This window comes from Fragaria vesca, linkage group LG4 (assembly GCF_000184155.1).
Source record: "Fragaria vesca subsp. vesca linkage group LG4, FraVesHawaii_1.0, whole genome shotgun sequence".
NCBI classification, from domain to species: Eukaryota; Viridiplantae; Streptophyta; class Magnoliopsida; order Rosales; family Rosaceae; genus Fragaria; species Fragaria vesca.
This window is the reverse complement of record NC_020494.1, coordinates 12,859,451-12,877,188: the sequence shown is the minus strand read 5'-3', so window position 1 is coordinate 12,877,188 and position 17,738 is coordinate 12,859,451. Positions and strand designations below refer to the sequence as shown.

Below are 17,738 nucleotides of genomic sequence, written 5' to 3'. Positions count from 1 at the left end.
ATTGAGAGAAAATATGATCAACTGTCTCGACATGAGCCTGGAAAAAAGGACAGTAAGGAGGTATATTAGGATTATAATGAGCTAATGTATCTCAAGTTTTTTAATTTGCTCCTTAAATGTAACCAAGCAAAAAAATTTACTTTAGGAGGTAGAGACAGCTTCCAAAGTTTGGCTAAAAAACTAGCATTATAATGCTTTGGCAATGAATTTTGTTGAAGCCAACAAGCAGAACTTATAATAAGAGAACTTGAACTAGAGGGTCCCCAAATAAATTGATCTGGCTTAGATCGCAAAGGAAGAGGAACTGCAACAATCTTATTAGCTAAATCCCTAGGCAGAATCTGTAGTAACAAAGGAACATTCCAAGCACCATTTAATATGAAATGACTTATTGTAATGTCTCAATCTATAATATGTCTGTAGACACACAAAATTTAACGAAAATAATAATCGTTGAATTATTCAAACAACGTGTGGACCCGATAAATTGTATATGTGGCCCGTGAGTCAGTAGAGTCAAAAAGATTTCAGAAATGACACATGGTGACGTGTGAAATGTCGGTCAACAACCAAATCGTCGGCTCCAAATCTTCTGTTACTAAAACTCTGTCTCCTTGCATGTACTCCTATAAAATTTTAACATGTGTACGCTGGCCCAACAGAACAATTAACGCCGTATAACGTATACTCCTACCGTTTCTGGAAACAAAAACAAGTCCTCTTTCTGTCATTCCTAATCTTTATTTATATTCAAAGACCCGGTGCTCATCCTTTCCAATTGATTTTGGTTCTTCATTTCATCATCACTAACAAGAGAAATCGTGAAGTTAAACCACAACTTGGTAATATAGCTTCATTTTGTGGAGACCGGAATCATGATTTGCTAGCATGGGATGAAATTTTCTATTCAATTCTAGAAGTTCAAATGAAGAACAGCAGAACCCAGTATAACCAGATTCAAGTCAAGACCTTTTAGCATGCAAAACCTAGAAACTTTGTCGTTCAAACATTGACCCAAACCTTCTTAAACCAAAGCTATCAGCACCAATTGCAGATTTCAAATTATTGATGTACGTAAAATACAGATAAGCTAGAATAGATTCCTCAAAATTCCAATTATAATGAATACCAAATAAGAAAAATGGACGAACCCATGTTTTATTTTACAATCAAATGAATCAAAACCCAATTACAAGAATAATTGAATGTCTCTCAGGTATCTTCAAGCTTTACTGCGAATGAATTAAAACCCAATTACAAAAAGAATTAGTTGAATGTTTCTAGAGTATCTTCAAGCAAGGGATTTTCCAACCTAGCCAAAGAGATGAAAACTTGAACCCCTTGCTTTGAAATTGAAATTGGAAGTGTATTTTATTTGGTTATGGAAACTTGTAAGAGACATGGCGTAAAACAATGAAGTCTGAAAAACAAACAGAAGTTTAACTAACGGTGTCAAAGTGCTGATAATGAAATGGCCAGGTGTTAGGATTAATTGCCAAATGTCAGATTTTTATAGGGAAACATGGAGAGTGACAGAGTTTTGGGCACAGAAGATTTGAAGCCCAAATCGTCGATCCCGACTAAAAGCAAGTATTAAATGTCACCCGCCAATCAGATTTCAATCAAATTAGATTGATGGCCGAAATGGAAGTCGGACATTTAATCAAAATTGATTATACCTTATCGGTCGTAATTAAATCAATCAATTAAGACTGATTAATTTAATTATGTTAATAATAATTGAATCAATCAATCAAAATTGATTGATTTAGTTATTATCGTTGAGGAAGTATAATTAAAACGGTGTCTTCAATACGTTCCATAAACGGAGTAGCATCGACACTATAAATATCTCTCTCATATCAAGAGGAGGACTCCCGATCAGAGAGTACAAATTACTTCCGAAAGCTCAGAAGTCTTGAAAAAAATTTTTTGAAGAACTACCAAGCTCTCAAATAGACGGTTCCTTCACCAATGCAATCTGAAGGCTTACAAGTTGTCAAACTCTGAAGAGTCACCAAGCTGCCAAATAGCCGACATCTCCACCTACTTTTAGATGAAGAACAATCACCTCGTGGAACTGCTCATGGCCAAAACTCGATCAACATCAAGCCTCTACGACCTTTGATCAACCCTCGTCTTCAAGCCATTCAACAAATCAAAACTTCTACCAAGTTCTTAAACAAGCTCGTGGGAAATCAACAACCACCAAACACACGTGTCGATTAATCCGCCATCAAGCAGAAGAATGTTCACCACATGACACCTCTCATGGCCAAATCCAACAAGATCAAGCCTCTACGACCCTTGGTCAACTTTCTTCTACAAATCGTCAAGACGATAAGAAGTTCAAACTACAACAGTTCGATTCAAGATCAAGTCCTCATCACCCTTGGATCAAATCAACATCGGAGATCGAATCAGAGGACATTCGTGTTATAAGAATACCCATAAAGATTGTAACCCGCAAACTCATGGATACAAATATTTTATTTGTACACATGTCTTTCTGTTATTCGTTACAGGATTTTTCGTGTTTACAAAGTCTTTGATCAGCAGGAATCAGTAAACGTAACGGAAAAGGCAGTAGCCAATTAAACTTCCAAAATATAACAGAGGTACCATCACTAATGATCCATCTTAGACCATCAAGAAATTAAGAGATACCTAGAGTCAAGATACCTTTCCAAGCAAATCAGAAAGACAATTTTTTATGCATAGTGAGGAAATGAATCCTCTTAATATATTTATTTTTGACTAACTGAACCCACCAATTAGTAGGCTAGTTAGAACTTTCCAAGCTAACTAGTTTGGCAAGAGCAGCTTTATTGAAAAGATGTGCAAGTCTAATACCTAATCCTCCAACCTGTTTTGGAGCAGCAGCTTGACACCAGGCAACAAAAGAATGGTAATTACCCCAACCAAAAAGAATAGTTTATGTTAATTGTTTTTGTTTTAAAAAAAATACCTTAAACTCTAAAGTAATTTTCTAATTTATGTAAAAAACTAACTTGATACACCTGTTCAACGTAAGTATTATTTCGAGTAACTAATTCATGTTACCTATTATAAGAATTTTGTTTTATCAATATGGGGTGTCAGTTCATTGATAGGTAGAAAAAGACTAAAGTGGCACTAGCCCACACTTTAAAGGGCACAACATACTATAGCAAAAATGAGAGCCTCTCTAAGAAAGTACATATGAAAAATTCAGCCCCTCCCCCTTCTTTCTTGCCTAGATTTAGATCTCTCCAGATCTAGATTAAAGGCTTGAGAGTTGGGGGGTGGGTACTCTTGGCCTCTTCTCTTCTTCTTGTGATCGATTGATTCGATCTCCTTTTCACCTTAATGTGCTATTACCTGTTTTGTGGTTTTCTCTGACTTATGTTCAACCATAGAGGACTTTGTTCCTCCTTATTCTGCCGAACTTCCAACAACCTTTTCAATTATGAAAACCAACATCATCCCCCTCACCTACAACCTCACAAGAGTTCCCCTCCATCTACGATAGAAAACCACATTTTAAAAGTGAGATTGATCACTTACCAAGTAATTTATGGGTGCTCACGCATGGGTATTCCACCCCCCATTGACCGTCGGTTTTGTTCTTTGGTTACTGCTATTGTTCCAATTTGGAGGCCTCGATTTTCTTTCAGATCGAGCTCCTTCGGTAGAGAAGAGAAGGCTTTTGTGTGGTGTGGGTTTCTCTCTTTCATCCTTATTCCTTTTGGTTTTGACAAGATTTGTGTTGTTAGATTTTCTTGGCAGCGGATTATCAGACATCTTCCCTTCATTTTGGCACATCTCACTGCCTCTTGGTCACTAGCGGCAGCTAGGGTTTTTCAATACAAGGCGACGACGGTTGTGTTAACATTTTAAGGTTTGATGTAAAAAATTAGGGTTACCCTCTTTTACCTTTTCTATGTGGATTGGGCTGAGTGGTAATTTTTCTTAGTTTGATTGTAATTGGGCTTATTTGGGTTCCTTTAATGGGTTTACCCATTTCATTATAATTCCAAAAAAAAAAAAAAAGTCACAACATACTAGAGTTAATGTTAAAAGTCCTAATTGAAATTTTACATGAATTTCTCTTGGATCGTCAGCAAACTAAGTAACCAAATAAATGACACTGCCAGAGTGGGATTCGAGCCTCTCTCTGAGTTATTTTTAAATCTTCTGAGACCTTGCTATGTAGATAAGGCTTTCCGAGAAGTGAGCACAGATATCATGTTCGTCTTCAAACTTGAAATTCGACTTCCTGTACCTTCCTACTAGCAATGAAACCACATACATCGGGCTTTTTCTTGTTGCCGTTAGGACATCCTCCCCTACTCTTATTGGCCTGAGAGACCACAATGATACCCACCGATGAGGTCAAGACCAATAAGGGTTTAAAACCTAGTTAGGCAAGGTTCATGGCTAACAGCCTTAGGCCTCTTGAAGTACGTAATAAACTCTAGGGTGCTTGGAACTTGCACTTTTAGCTCACACCACTCAGTAAGCATCAATAACAGCTAGTGAAAACATACACGCCCCTTCGTTTAGAGTATCTTGCTGTGCTAAAATCTTTGTCGATGAGACTAGGAAACTGCAAAGATAATAAGACCTGCGAAGGGAAAACTAACTGAGCTCAAGTAGCCCGTGTAGTACTTTAGTACGTAAGAAAACATAATATTGTGCTCTATTAATTAGAATTTATTTTTTTAGAATTGAATAGTTTATCAAATAATTTGATAGAAGTTGTTTCAATATCGATTGTCACTGTCGAATTACTATCCTTTGTTAACATATAGCACTATGCCATTTCTTGTCGCCTTCTGGCATGTCGTTGATGAGGTTCTCAGACGACACAAATGTTGTATCGCCTGTAAAACCTCAGGAGACAGAAGACTTTTTTCATTTTGTGTCGTCTGAATTGAGATAAGACGACACGGTATATATGTCGCTTGATAGTTTAAACAACAACATGCTAGAAGGCGACATATTTTTTTTTGCCGTGAGGCGACACAGCTCTTTGTGTCACCTTATAACTGCGAGTGAGAGAGAAATATGCCTTACAACAACATATATGTGTAGGTTAATTTGTTTAAAGACGACATTTAAACGTCATGTGAAAATGTTACAGGCGACATATACTTGGTGAATTAGAATGTAAACTTTTCCACGCTACATTTATATGTCGCTGGATGAATCCACACGACATACTATTGATGTTGTTTCTAGTCTAGACGTAGTACGACGACACATATGCATTGGGTGAATGATCTTCAGGCAACATATATTTTTTCTTTTTTCATTTGGTCTCTTTAAAACAATAGGTATATATCGTCTGATATGCTTTAAGCTTTCACTACATGATATCTTTTAGGTTTTCGACATTTTCAGGCGACATTTGTCTATTGTATGAATGAGCTTGAGCGATATATAAGTGATGTCTTCTTTTGATTTAAACTCTACATTTACATTGCCGGTTGTTCTTTATGGCCTCACATTTCTGGTATCTTAACTTAGTAAAAAAAATTACATTGAATGATTATCTGATCAAATGCAGAAAATGAAAAATCTTATTGGCAAGAAATGTTAAGCATCACAATGAAAAAACACCATTACTTTGTACCCAATAGACAATACATCAATCAATATAATTTTTATAGCTCTACATATTTTGCAAAATTGTATTGTATGTGTCTAGCTACCAACAAACTTCCAAAATAAAGTTCACCCTCACCTCATTTAAAAGCTCAAAATGGAACTCTATAATTTACTCTCAGCACCCAAAAGGTGTTTAGCTGCATTAACACTTTCATCGCCAACGTACCTTGCCAATTTCATACATCAACCATGAGTGAGAAACTAACCCAAAGCCATAAACCAAATTTGTAAACTCAGCAGCTACTCACCTTAATATCAAAATCCTAAAAATGATCTCAGCCTCTCTAAAGAATGACTCAGCAATTTGCGGCCAAATGAACCAAAAGAGGATATGAACCTGAGGTTCATTCCTCTACCACCAACGCAGTAGCTCTGCCCAATTCTCCTTTCAGCCTCTTCTTTCCTATTAGTGAAAAGAACATATCTAAGTCACCCAAAACAACAACCCAACAACCAACTCATAAACACCTCAAATCCCAGAATCTTAATATTTTCAAGAACACAGATTCCCCAAAGTTGAACCGAGAGGGGAAGTCACTTACCCAGACTTCTGAGGCTCAAGGAGAAGGTGGCCAATCCAATGGTCGACGGCCGGATGGAACTCGGAGCCGTCGTCAGTGTTATTGGCTGCAGCAAACTCGGAAACCACAAAACCCAAATTGTTAAGTTGTACTCAAACCGAATATCTAATAACACAGGTCTATAGATATAGTCAAGGAGAAGAAGATTCTCACCACATGGACGTGAATCGGTCACCAGAAAATGCAGAACATAGCCGAGCTCTTCTTTTCATTCAGTCTCCTTTGAATTGGGTTGCGTGTGTGATCTATGGACTAGGTTTTGTAGATGAGAAGAAGAGGAAGAGTTTGGTGGCGGTCTTGCCGTCTGGAATGGCCGGAATCGGCAGGAGAGCGGCACAGAAGATGGCTGCGGGGGAGAGAGAGAGGAGGAGGAGGAGAGAGAGAGACGGGTCAACCCTAGAAATAGGCTTTTGACCGAATTCAAGAACCTCATTAAAGGGCAACATCTGACTAGGATTTTTCATCTAAATAATCGTTCCGACAATTTTCTCGCCATAAGGACTATTTGGATGAAAAATTATGACTTTAAGGACTATTCAGATTAAAATAAAACCATAAGGACTAAACAGAAATCAACTTCAAACCACAAAGACTAACCACAAGGACTATACAATATTTTACCTATGTAATTAATTATGTTGTATGTTCATGAACATATTCAAATTATTGATATGAACTTTCCAGAAAAGAATGATTTCCTTTGTATTTAAGGTTGTATTTGGTACAAAAACATATCTCGTACATATTAAGTTTATTTCCTAAGTTTTGCAAAAAGGGGATTCGGCGCACATGTTCAACACATCTTAAGAAAAACACCTAAAACCTTTTTGCAAAGACAGAATTCGATGCACATGTTCAACATGTCTTAAGAAACACCTAAAACCTTAAAGCGGTATGGTGATTGCTCATTGTTTCTTCTAAAATGTTCTTTCTATAAACCCATTCATTTCACCTATAAATACATAACCTAAAAACTTCATATATGCATAAAGCTAGTGAACATTTTCTTTTGATCAAATTTTGGTTTTGCAGAGAGAGAAAATGGTGAAGGATTCTGATGCTTCTGAGACCATGAAGATGATGAAGATGGTAGCCACGTATGATTTCTTCATTGAATCTATGATTTACCAGACTGGTATACACACTCATTCACAATCGTTTCCACACTCAATCAGTTGATTTATACTTTTTTATTATAAATACTTTCTCCATTCATTATCCTCATGAGCTGTAGGCTAATTTTACTATTTCTAATTTTGATTATTCATTTTATGTTATCAGGTCACCTGCTTCAAAATATGGAAGTCATGGACTATGGACTTAAGTTTAAGCAAGTCTAAGCCTTACCAGCTTAAGAAGACTGACGACAACTCTAGACTTCACTCTAGGTCTTGGGTTACCTTCCACCTAGAATGATTATAACAACAATCGTCCTCAAATTCTTCTGCAACTCAACACATTTGCTGCTCCCAATAGTGCTCATTATTGCCTGCAGCATTAAGATTGTAATACCCCGAAATTTTGATATTAGTTTCTAATATTATTTGGAAATTTTCGAGTTAGAAGTTAGTATGTTTTTGAGATTCGAAAGAAGAGCGGAAGCGTTCGGATGCATAAATTACCTGAAACGGTTTTATGATTCTAAAGGATCAAGAGTTGACTTTCTAATCTATTGGGTTTCTCGAGAAACTTCCTTCACGGAAGTTGTAGAGCACGACGATACGAGTTCGTAGACACGTGGCACGTGTAAAACAGACTTCGTATGAGAAAGTTTTGGTCAACGGAAGTTCGTGGCATTACACGAAGTTTGGGTTAAATAGGAAAGTTTCCTTTTGGGTCCTCATATTTTTCAGAAACCCAAATTCTTCCCCTCTCCTTCTCTCTCTTCGACCCCGAGAGAATCCATGCTCTCTACCCGACCCGACCCGGACCCAGTCAACCCGACCCGGTTTTTCTGGCCAACTCCGACCGACTCAGGCGACGGCACTGGTCGGAATCGCTTCATCTCGGCGGCGCAACCTTGCATGTGGTAATGGCTTGGTCCGATTCGTGGTGGTTCGTGCGAATCGAAGCCTAGAAGTTCTAGGTTGAGAACCGGTCGGGATTCTCACCTTCGGCGGCGGCGATGCGGCTTGCAACCGGTCGAGATAGAAGCTCCTTGGCGTCCTAGTTTGACTTCTGGTGGTCTTAAAGCTTGACTCTCGGTGTAGTGTGGTGGTGGTGGATTCCAACCTTTCAGCGTTTTCCAACCGATTGGGGTGAAACCTCATGTATAAAAGATGCTTCTCTCTTTTCCACTACAAGTTTCGTGTTGTGAGTTTGCCCTATTTTGAAGGTTGGTAGGGTGGCGTGTGGGGCCCACTTGCCGCCGCCTGTGGTGGCACGTGGCGGTGCGTCCGGTAGTGTCTATGGTGTTTTGTGATGCTGGTTAGGTAGTACTCTTCGTTACGTTTGTGTTGATATGTGGGTTATAGATTTTGGCTACCATTATTGCATGCTAGGGTTTCCCCTCGGTGCTAAGTTCCGTTCAGTTCAATTTTGAGTAATTTTGAACATGGGAATCTGGCTAGTAGTTCTATAAGACGTGTAGGACGTTTCGGCGACCTTTTAGAGGTCAAGGAGGAGGATTTGTCTCGAGTGACAAACTTAAGGGTTAGGACATGAGTTTCGGTTCGAGTCGGATAATGTTGTTTTTGGATAGTTACTAAGGTTAACGTTTTTATTTTTAGGTGACTTGTGGAGTGTCGTTTTGAGCTATATGCTTGTGTTGTGCGTGCGAAGACGCAGCTGGATTTGAGGTGAGTAAAATCTCACCAAGGTTCGCTTTGGGACCAATATTATAATTATTATGATGATGATTGTAATGATGATTTGATGATGATGATTTTGATTAGGATGATGATTATGATGATTATAAAAAAAAATTATGTTTTTGTTTTGTTTTAAAATATATGAGTTTGATCGCCAACGGCTCATAGGTAAGAGAAAACAAGTTTTCATATTTAAATGATTATTTTTAAGGTTCTTGTGACCTTAATATTTTTGGTTCTATTAATGTAATTATTGGTGCCTTAGTGGTTTGTGTGCATTTGTTGTGGAATGATGTCTTAGTGGTGATTGTGTGTATTCGTTGTGGAATGGTGTCTTAGTGGTGATTGTGTGCATTTGTTGTGGAATTGTGCTTTATTGATGATTGTGTGCATTAGATTAGGAGCCTTCGTGGTAGACCAAGAACCAAGCCTTGGCCGGGTGATTGGTTACGGTCAGTATAGAGCTCTAGTCTGTCTGTCGATATTTCATGGGGGATGACTAAGTGTTGATGAACCCATGAGTATGTGTTTGTTTGGTTACTTATGGGGGATAACTAAGTGTTGACTAACTCATAAGTAAGAGTAGTAAAATGATTGTGTGATGTTCTTATGTGTTGTCATTTAAATTCCTTGTTTTGAGTATCTCCTGAACTATGCTTAATACAGGAGATCCTTTAATTTTAATTGTATGATTTTTAGTGGAATTCTTGAACTATGCTTTTTGCAGGATTTCATTATGATTTGTTTGATTGTGAATTGTTACGTTTTCTTATTTCTCTCTTTTTAATTCTCTTACCTTTAGGTGATTCCTGAACTAAGTTTGCTAATGCAGGAATTACCAGTTTTATTCATATGTGATGTTGGGTTGAGTCTTTTATTATAGATTTACTCATACGAGCTATTAAAACTTACCGGGTTTGTTGTTTACAACCCGGTGCACCAATCCACTGTGTAGAGGTTGAATTTGCAAGTGAGGATTTTCAAGATTGAGACGTAGGGATCTAGAAGCTGTTTGTTAGGAGTTGGATATCTTTATTTTGATTGTAAAATTGTAGTGAGCTCTTTAGAGTGTGACATTTACTTGATTTCTCAAGTTATGTAAACGTCAGATTGTATTATTTGATTTTTTTATTTTTTGTTATCATGCCTTGAATTTGAAATTTTTATTTATCTAAAATTCGAGGTGTGACAAAGATGTTAACAAGAGGATTTGCATGGTTTCTAAATCACCACAAAACTTGATAAACAACATGCTCCTATCTTAATAAATTTCATACAAAAAAGTCTCGATCACTACTCTTGGGCTTCATGTCTAGATGAAACGCAGGTGCCCATCCTATGATAAAGTTCAACTTGAAGAGTCAGGATACCAATAGAACAAATTGTATGTACGTTATCATCCATGCAACAATGTAGTGCATGTGGTGCATCTACTTTTGTATGAAAGCATAAATTTTATGCTCTGTTAGAAGCTCAATAGAATAATGTATTGGATAATTTTATTAGAGTCGTTTCAATATCTATTCTCGCTGTTTAATTATTACTAAGTCATTAATGTATAGTAACTTTTTTTTGTCAAACCAAATTAAGGATTAGACGATATTAGCTCCTTGGAGATAGATGATGTAGGGAATTAGTCTCACCCTCAGGCCCAAAGGCGAAGGATCTACCCCACTCCAGGAGCCCACCCTTTCCCTTAATTTGAATTTTATTGATAATAAAAAATAATAATACAAATGTGTAAATTAATGTATAGTATCTTGTTTATACATAAACTATGTTATGTGCATCCACTATCGTATGCAAACCTTCACTTTATAGATTTACGTAAATTTAAGAGATTTAATGTCCAGTGCGAAAAAAGTAATTGTGCCTTTTATATAAATTTTTTTTTCTGAAAATACTGATTTTTTTTTTGTAGTTTTGATCCCAGCCGTAATGCATGATTTTTTGGGGTTGGTGATGCACTGGTGTGTGATATCTCTCAAGAATGCATGGTCATCAGAGAGAAGAGAGAAGATAATCCTTTAACGTGGGTGGCTCTTATTGGTTTTCCCAAAAAGAAAAGAAAACTTGAAGGTCAGGATTGAAAAAGAATAGATGGACTATGTGATTAAGGCATTAAGCCAACCAAATGGGAGAGAGGAAAATATCTTTTCCATTTTTTGCCACATGTCATATATTCAATGTCAAGCTAATTAAGTCAACCAATCATTAATTACTCCGTGTGATAACACACACACACACAGATTGTCATATTGGTCCTTGTGGTCCTCTGCTAGTGTGGTCGCATTGGATGCACTGGGCTTGGGCCGACGTTGGTCGCTTTTGTTTTCAAAGGCTTCAACTCGTCTACAGCACGAAAAGCCTTATGGCCTTGGACACATGGACGACCCTAAGCCTTGATTTCTTTAAAACCTCAATCCTGCTTGGCTTTAAAATTTGAAAATATTGGTTGTGGCCCAGCTTGAGCCCATTGGTTCTAGGCTGGGCAAGACCGACCTGCCCATTTGATGACCCTTAGAAATATGAATCCGTTAAAGAATGAAGCAGCTCTGGTTTCTTGGAATCAAGTATAATAGACAAAAGATAGAGGTGGTCTAAACCTGGAGAATCTAGTTGTGTTAAACCAAGTCATGTTATTACAACATGGACGGGACATTGTCTTAAATGCCTCTCCTTCAACTATTTTCTCTCAAGCACACTTTCTGTGGGTTGGGTACAAGCCTTGTACTTATTACAAGAAGTCTTCTGGTTGGCTTGGACTGACAAAATTATGGAGAGCTCTTCTCTCTAAACTTCGTTGGATAATAGGTAATGATGGTTAGATAAGTTTGTGGTATGATAATTGGATATGAGAAGTTTTTGGAAAGGCATTAATGGATTCACAGACTTTGGCGCAACTTGATGTTAAGTGTGTTCTTTGTCTATGAACAGTGAGATTTGCCTAATATATATGATGATGTCTTTCCTCAGATCGCGACCGCACTCGCTTTCCCTTGCTATTCTACCATATGAGTCTTTAAGTGACCAAGTGGTTTGTTCGGATAACACTTCGGGTATTATAATGACAAAAAATAGTAAAGTTGTTCCGACCCTGCCATTTGTAGAAACTGTATTAGTAAAAAGTAATTTAGCATTAGGCAATTCAGCCAAAGCCTTTGTACTTTGAAAGATTTTACATGGAATGATGCTAACAGATGATAGACTTGAAAGAAGAGGTTTCCATATGTCCACCCAGTGCGTTTTTCTTAAGATGGGAAACTACGGTGCATCTTTTTATGGAGTTGTACGAGATCTATGGAAGTTTGGCAGTTGTACTTCAGTATATTTAGATTTCCACAACCACATTTGCATTGTATTCATGATGTGTTGTACTTGGCTGACACCATATTTCACTATTTTCTTCTTTAAATCTACTTTGGTGTCATTTATTACAATCTTCTTTGGTGCTTTTGTATTGAAAGCAATAGGTTGATAGTTGATACATGTACGTTGCTTCCTTTTGGTATCGAATAAGTCAGCATGTATGGCCTTTGTCTCATTGTTTTCTCTCTCCAACAATCCTATTTTTAATCTCCTACAACTCTTTCATTTAAGAGCATGTGCATCACAATTTATTAGTCACTTGGACACTACCACTTCATCCTTTGATCAATATTGATATTCATAGTTCATTTTGGGATACGGATAGTGTGGGCTTCGATAGAGTTGCACGGGGACCTCAAGAAGTTTTAGTCATGTCATTGCTTTGAGAGTACAAGTTTCTAGCGCTCAATACGGGGGTTCTTGCCTACCATGAGGCAATTTGAATTTCTTAGCTGGGTACGTGTCACACCCCGACCTTAGGGTATGACTAAAGTGATAGATTAAATCGAAAGAAAGATTAGTGGATATTTTTTTTTCCCTTTAAATAAACTTGGAATGAAGCAAAACATCATAACTAAAACTGCTGAGTTGACATATTAGAGGAAGTAAGAATCATTATGTTAAAAACAAGGAGGTGAAACATGAGAACTAAACTTCCCAAGAAATACTAATACCTTCATTTTCCCAAAGTTGTAAACCAGAGCTGTAACCAAAAGAAATTGAATAAAACTTTGAACACAATTTTAATTCCTTGTTCAATTGCTTTCAAAGATACATAGTGAGCTAAACGTGAGATGTAACTCTTAACATACTTCCTTTCTAAAGAATTGTAAAACGGTACAGTAACAAAGGTAATTGTAGAATCCTTTTAGTACAACTATAAATCCTTGTTTTGCTGCTTTTAAAGATGCCAGGAAACAATAAAAATTAGAAAAGAGGAAGGCTAGACCAAGCTTTACATTTTGTTCAATAGCAAACTTAAATTACAAGACCATCCATCACCAGGGCCGGCCTTGAGCATAGGCCCAGCAAGCGCTGGCCTAGAGCCCCAACTTTTATGGGCCCAAAAAAAAAATTGTCTCCTAATTATATATAATGAAAAAAAAAATTATACTGCCGTTCTTTTTTTTTTCCAAAGAAGGCACGTTTCGTCTTCTCTAATTCTCTACTTCTCTTCCATAATTCTATTCATCTATTGCGGCAAATCGGCCAAGGTTTTGCTTGCAATAAAAAAAAAAAATCAAACAATCAAACAATAGGTCAATAGTATACTGTATACACACAAACAAAAAAAAAAAAATTAGTACTCATCTATTCAACAGTCATACAATTAAACAAATAAGCAAAACCATGGAATCATAAAATTGCAGCAATTCAATGGAATCATGGAATTAAAGCACGTTTCAAAGATTCTATTCTTCTCTAGTTCTCTTCCATAATATTGCCTCTCTTTTTTTCCAGAAAAGGCACGTTTCAAGAATTCAAGGATTAGTTCTCTTCCATAATCCTTGTTCATATTACCAGGTATTTTCTTCTTCTTTCTTTTGGTTTTTTTTTTTGATCAGGCCCTTGCAGCCTTGCTTTAATTCCATGATTCCATTGAATTGCTGCAATTTTATGATTCCATGGTTTTGCTTATTTGTTTAATTGTATGACTGTTGAATAGATGAGACTAATTTTTTTTTTTTTGTTTGTGTGTATACAGTATACTATTGACCTATTGTTTGATTGTTTGGTTCCTAACCCTTTCAACGAGTATTGTTCTTCAGTTCTTGGTGAATCAATTATTAGTTATAGTCTTATATAGTTGTTATTTACTAGTTCAACCAAAGTACCAAACTAAACATTAGCCACCATACTTGATTATAACAATTGTCATTGTGAATAGGATTTGCTTCCAATTAAATTTCATGCTTGTTTATTTTCAGATTGCTATATCATGGCTCCAATTAGGAAGTATCCTTCAGGGGCTAAAAAAAGAAAACAGAAGAAAAAGAGAGATGCATTGGCTAAAGTTCAATCTGGATCTATCAATAAGTACTTCAAGCCAAATAAGAAACAAGAACAGACATGTACTGATAAGAATGTGCATGAGAATGAGAACGAGAACGAGAATGCAGATGTTATTGGTAATGGGGAAGAACCAAATCTCAGAGTGAATGAGGAAGAAAGAATTATTACTGAAGATGATCAACAAGATGCAGATAATAGTGGTAGCATAGAAGAACCAGATCTCATAATGAATGAGGAAGAAATAAACATTGCTGAAGATGATCAACAAGATGCAGATTATAGTGGTAGTATGGAAGAACGAGATCTCACAATGAATGAGGAAGAAATAATTGTTGCCGAACATGATCAACAAGATTCAACTTCAACATTTGATTTACCATTTGATGTTGATGATCTAGGAAATTGGGAGAAGATAAAACAAAATGTCAGAGATTTTTTAGTCCAAAGAGGTCCTAAAAGAGAGATTGATTTGAGCTTTCCAGAAGATGCCATGGGGAGACATTTCAGTTCCAAACATTATTTTTCGTGTCTTATCTAATGGTGAAAAGAAGAACAGAAGGTGGTTAGTGTACTCAATTTCTTTGGACAAAGTTTTTGCTGTAAATTGTTCAAGCAAAATCACAACAAGACTTTGTTGGGTCAATTTGCTAATGAAGGATTGAATGATTGGAAAAATGTGAGTGCCAGACTTGCTAGTCATGAAAAAAGTAAGCATCACGTCGATTGTTTTACTAGTTGGATTGAACTTGAAACAAGATTGAAAAATAATGCAACAATTGATCAAGGTTTGGAGGAACAAACAAAGAAGGAGAGAGAGCATTGGAGACAAGTACTGTTCAGAATCATGGCCGTTGTGAAAAGACTTGCAAAAAACAATCTGGCATTTCGTGGGAGCAATGAGAAATTGTGTGAGGAGAACAATGGTGTTTTCTTACAAGTGATTGAGATGATCGCTGAGTTTGATCTAGTGATGCATGAACAGGTTCGGCGTGTTTTTAAAAAAGAAACTCATTACCATTACTTGAGTCATAAGATCCAGAATGAAATGATTCAGCTTCTAGCAAATGAGGTAAAAGCTTCCATAGTTGCAAAAATCAAAGAGGCAAAGTACTTTTCAGTTATACTTGATTGCACTCCAGATGCGAGCCATGAGGAACAAATGTCTCTTGTTGGCCGGTGTGTTGATGTTACAACAAGTCCTATTGTGGTGAAAGAATTCTTTTTGGGATTTTTAAAGGTGGATGATACATCAAGACTAGGATTGTTTAACGAGCTTAAAAATGCACTCGACACTCATGCACTTAATATTGGTGATGTACGAGGACAAGGATATGACAACGGATCTAACATGAGAGGAAAACACAAAGGTGTGCAGAAGAGACTCCTTGAGGTAAATCCTAGAGCATTTTATACGCCTTGTGGTTATCACAGTCTAAATCTTGCTATTTGTGATATGGCTAATTGTACTCCTAAAGCTGATTATTTTTTTGGAGTGGTACAACGGATATATTCATTCTTCTCATCTTCTACAAAGCGATGGCAAGGTTTCAGGGATCATGTGGAAGGGCTCACTCTTAAACCATTGTCTGAAACAAGATGGGAGAGTCGTGTTGACAGTATAAAAACATTTAGATTCCAAGCTCCCAAAATGAGAGAGGCTTTAGCTTACTTGGGAAAAAATGGTGTTGATTCCAAAACAAGGTGTGAAGCCGAATGCATGGCAACATATGAAATGGGGAATTTTGAGTTCTTGTTCGGGATGGTTATTTGGTATGATTTATTACATGCTATCAATATTGTCAGTAAAGTTCTGCAAACCGAAGACATGCATATTGATGTTGCCATTGAAGAATTGGAGAAGCTTATTTCATTTATCCAGAAGTACAGAGAAACTGGATTTAATGATGCCTTGATCATAGCTAAAGAAATTGCAAGTGAGATGAAAGTTTAAGCAGTATTCCATGAAAAGAGAACCACCCGGAAAAGAAAGCATTTTGATGATAGCGATAGTGAAGAGGAGTTGGCACAATCAGCTTTGGAATCATTTAAGGTCAGTTACTTTCTCTATATAATTGATCAAGCACTTTCTTCGCTTCAAAGTAGGTTTGAGCAATTTAAAAAATATGAAGAAGAGTTTGGATTTTTATTTAAGTTGGAGAAGTTGAAGTCCGCTGATAATAAAAGTTTGATGAATTATTGTATGAAACTTGAAAGTTTGTTGAAGGTTGGTGATGATTCTGACATTATTGGGCGTGATCTATTTTATGAGTTGCGCTACTTGAAAGGAGCTATACCAAAAGAGGCAAAAAGAGCGATTGATGTATTGAACTATTTGAAGCAAAGGGATGAATGTTATCCAAATGCATGGGTTGCTTATAGAATTCTATTAACCATACCGGTTACTATTGCCTCTGCTGAAAGAAGCTTTTCAAAATTAAAGTTGATCAAATCTTATCTTCGATCAACTATGTCACAGGAAAGATTGAATGGTTTAGCTTTGTTGTCGATTGAAAAAGAGTTGGCTCAAAAGCTTGATCATTCAAGCTTAATTGAAACTTTTGCAGCCAAGAATGCAAGAAAGGTTGTTTTTCAGTAGCAAAAGTGTTGTTTTTTGTAATTCTAAGATTTTATTTGAACTACTGTAGCATCTGATCAAATGACTGGATTGATATATTGTTGGATTAATTGACACGACCCACCCCAAATTTCATCCTGAAACCCAGAGTAAGTCGTGCGGGGACCACCTTCAAGGAAAATTTACCGAAAAATCGGCATAACCTCCCTTGAAAATGGACAACCCTTCCTAATAATACCTGTAAACACTTCTGAAAATTTAAATCCAACCTTAAACTCCTGGAGCCTCCGTGCTCCCCAAATCACAACACCACCCAAATTATTTACTAATCTAAACAAATCTCATATCGAACCATTTATAGGTTCAGAGCAACTCTAACAGGAAGAAAGGAAACATAATAAATTAACAAGCGGAAGCTATATGATGACTATGCCTCATCCCCATGTACGCCCGACCTCAACTATGCAATCCTGCAAACAGGGCATTTTTAAAACGAAGAGCCCAGGGGAAAACATTTGAAACACGTTAGAGTGAGTGGACAAAAATAAATTAACAAATAAAATATTTATGTTTCCCCAAATCAATTTCCAAGGAAAATCGAATGCATGCTACAAGCGATAAAACTTTTATCTCATAAATATCGAGCCTCTCAGGCTCTATAATATATGTATGTATTTACACACGTCTATATTCCCTATATAAATTCATGGGTCTATATAGGGCTACTATGCTCGCGTC

At 36.8% G+C, this 17,738-nt stretch overlaps 1 protein-coding gene and 1 non-coding gene across 3 annotated transcripts; one reads left to right on the top strand and one right to left on the bottom strand.

The window, feature by feature from the left end:
• Positions 1 to 5,361: 5,361 nt before the first annotated feature.
• On the bottom strand, positions 5,362 to 6,630 carry LOC101293478. Of its 2 annotated transcripts, XR_184492.1 has the most exons (4): positions 6,387 to 6,619; positions 6,195 to 6,289; positions 5,901 to 6,055; positions 5,362 to 5,818 (listed from the first exon to the last, which is right to left on the bottom strand). It is a non-coding gene; the product is annotated as an uncharacterized LOC101293478 (transcript). The 2 variants fall into 2 exon arrangements; XR_184491.1 differs by having other exon boundaries at positions 5,362 to 6,055; positions 6,195 to 6,279; positions 6,387 to 6,630.
• A 644-nt stretch (positions 6,631 to 7,274) lies between these two features.
• Positions 7,275 to 17,021, top strand: LOC101310988. Its single transcript, XM_004298125.1, has 5 exons — positions 7,275 to 7,368; positions 7,515 to 7,567; positions 14,451 to 14,849; positions 15,039 to 16,359; positions 16,459 to 17,021. Exons 1-5 carry the CDS (start codon positions 7,275 to 7,277, stop codon positions 17,019 to 17,021), a joined length of 2,430 nt encoding a protein of 809 aa, XP_004298173.1.
• The last annotated feature ends 717 nt before the right edge of the window (positions 17,022 to 17,738 follow it).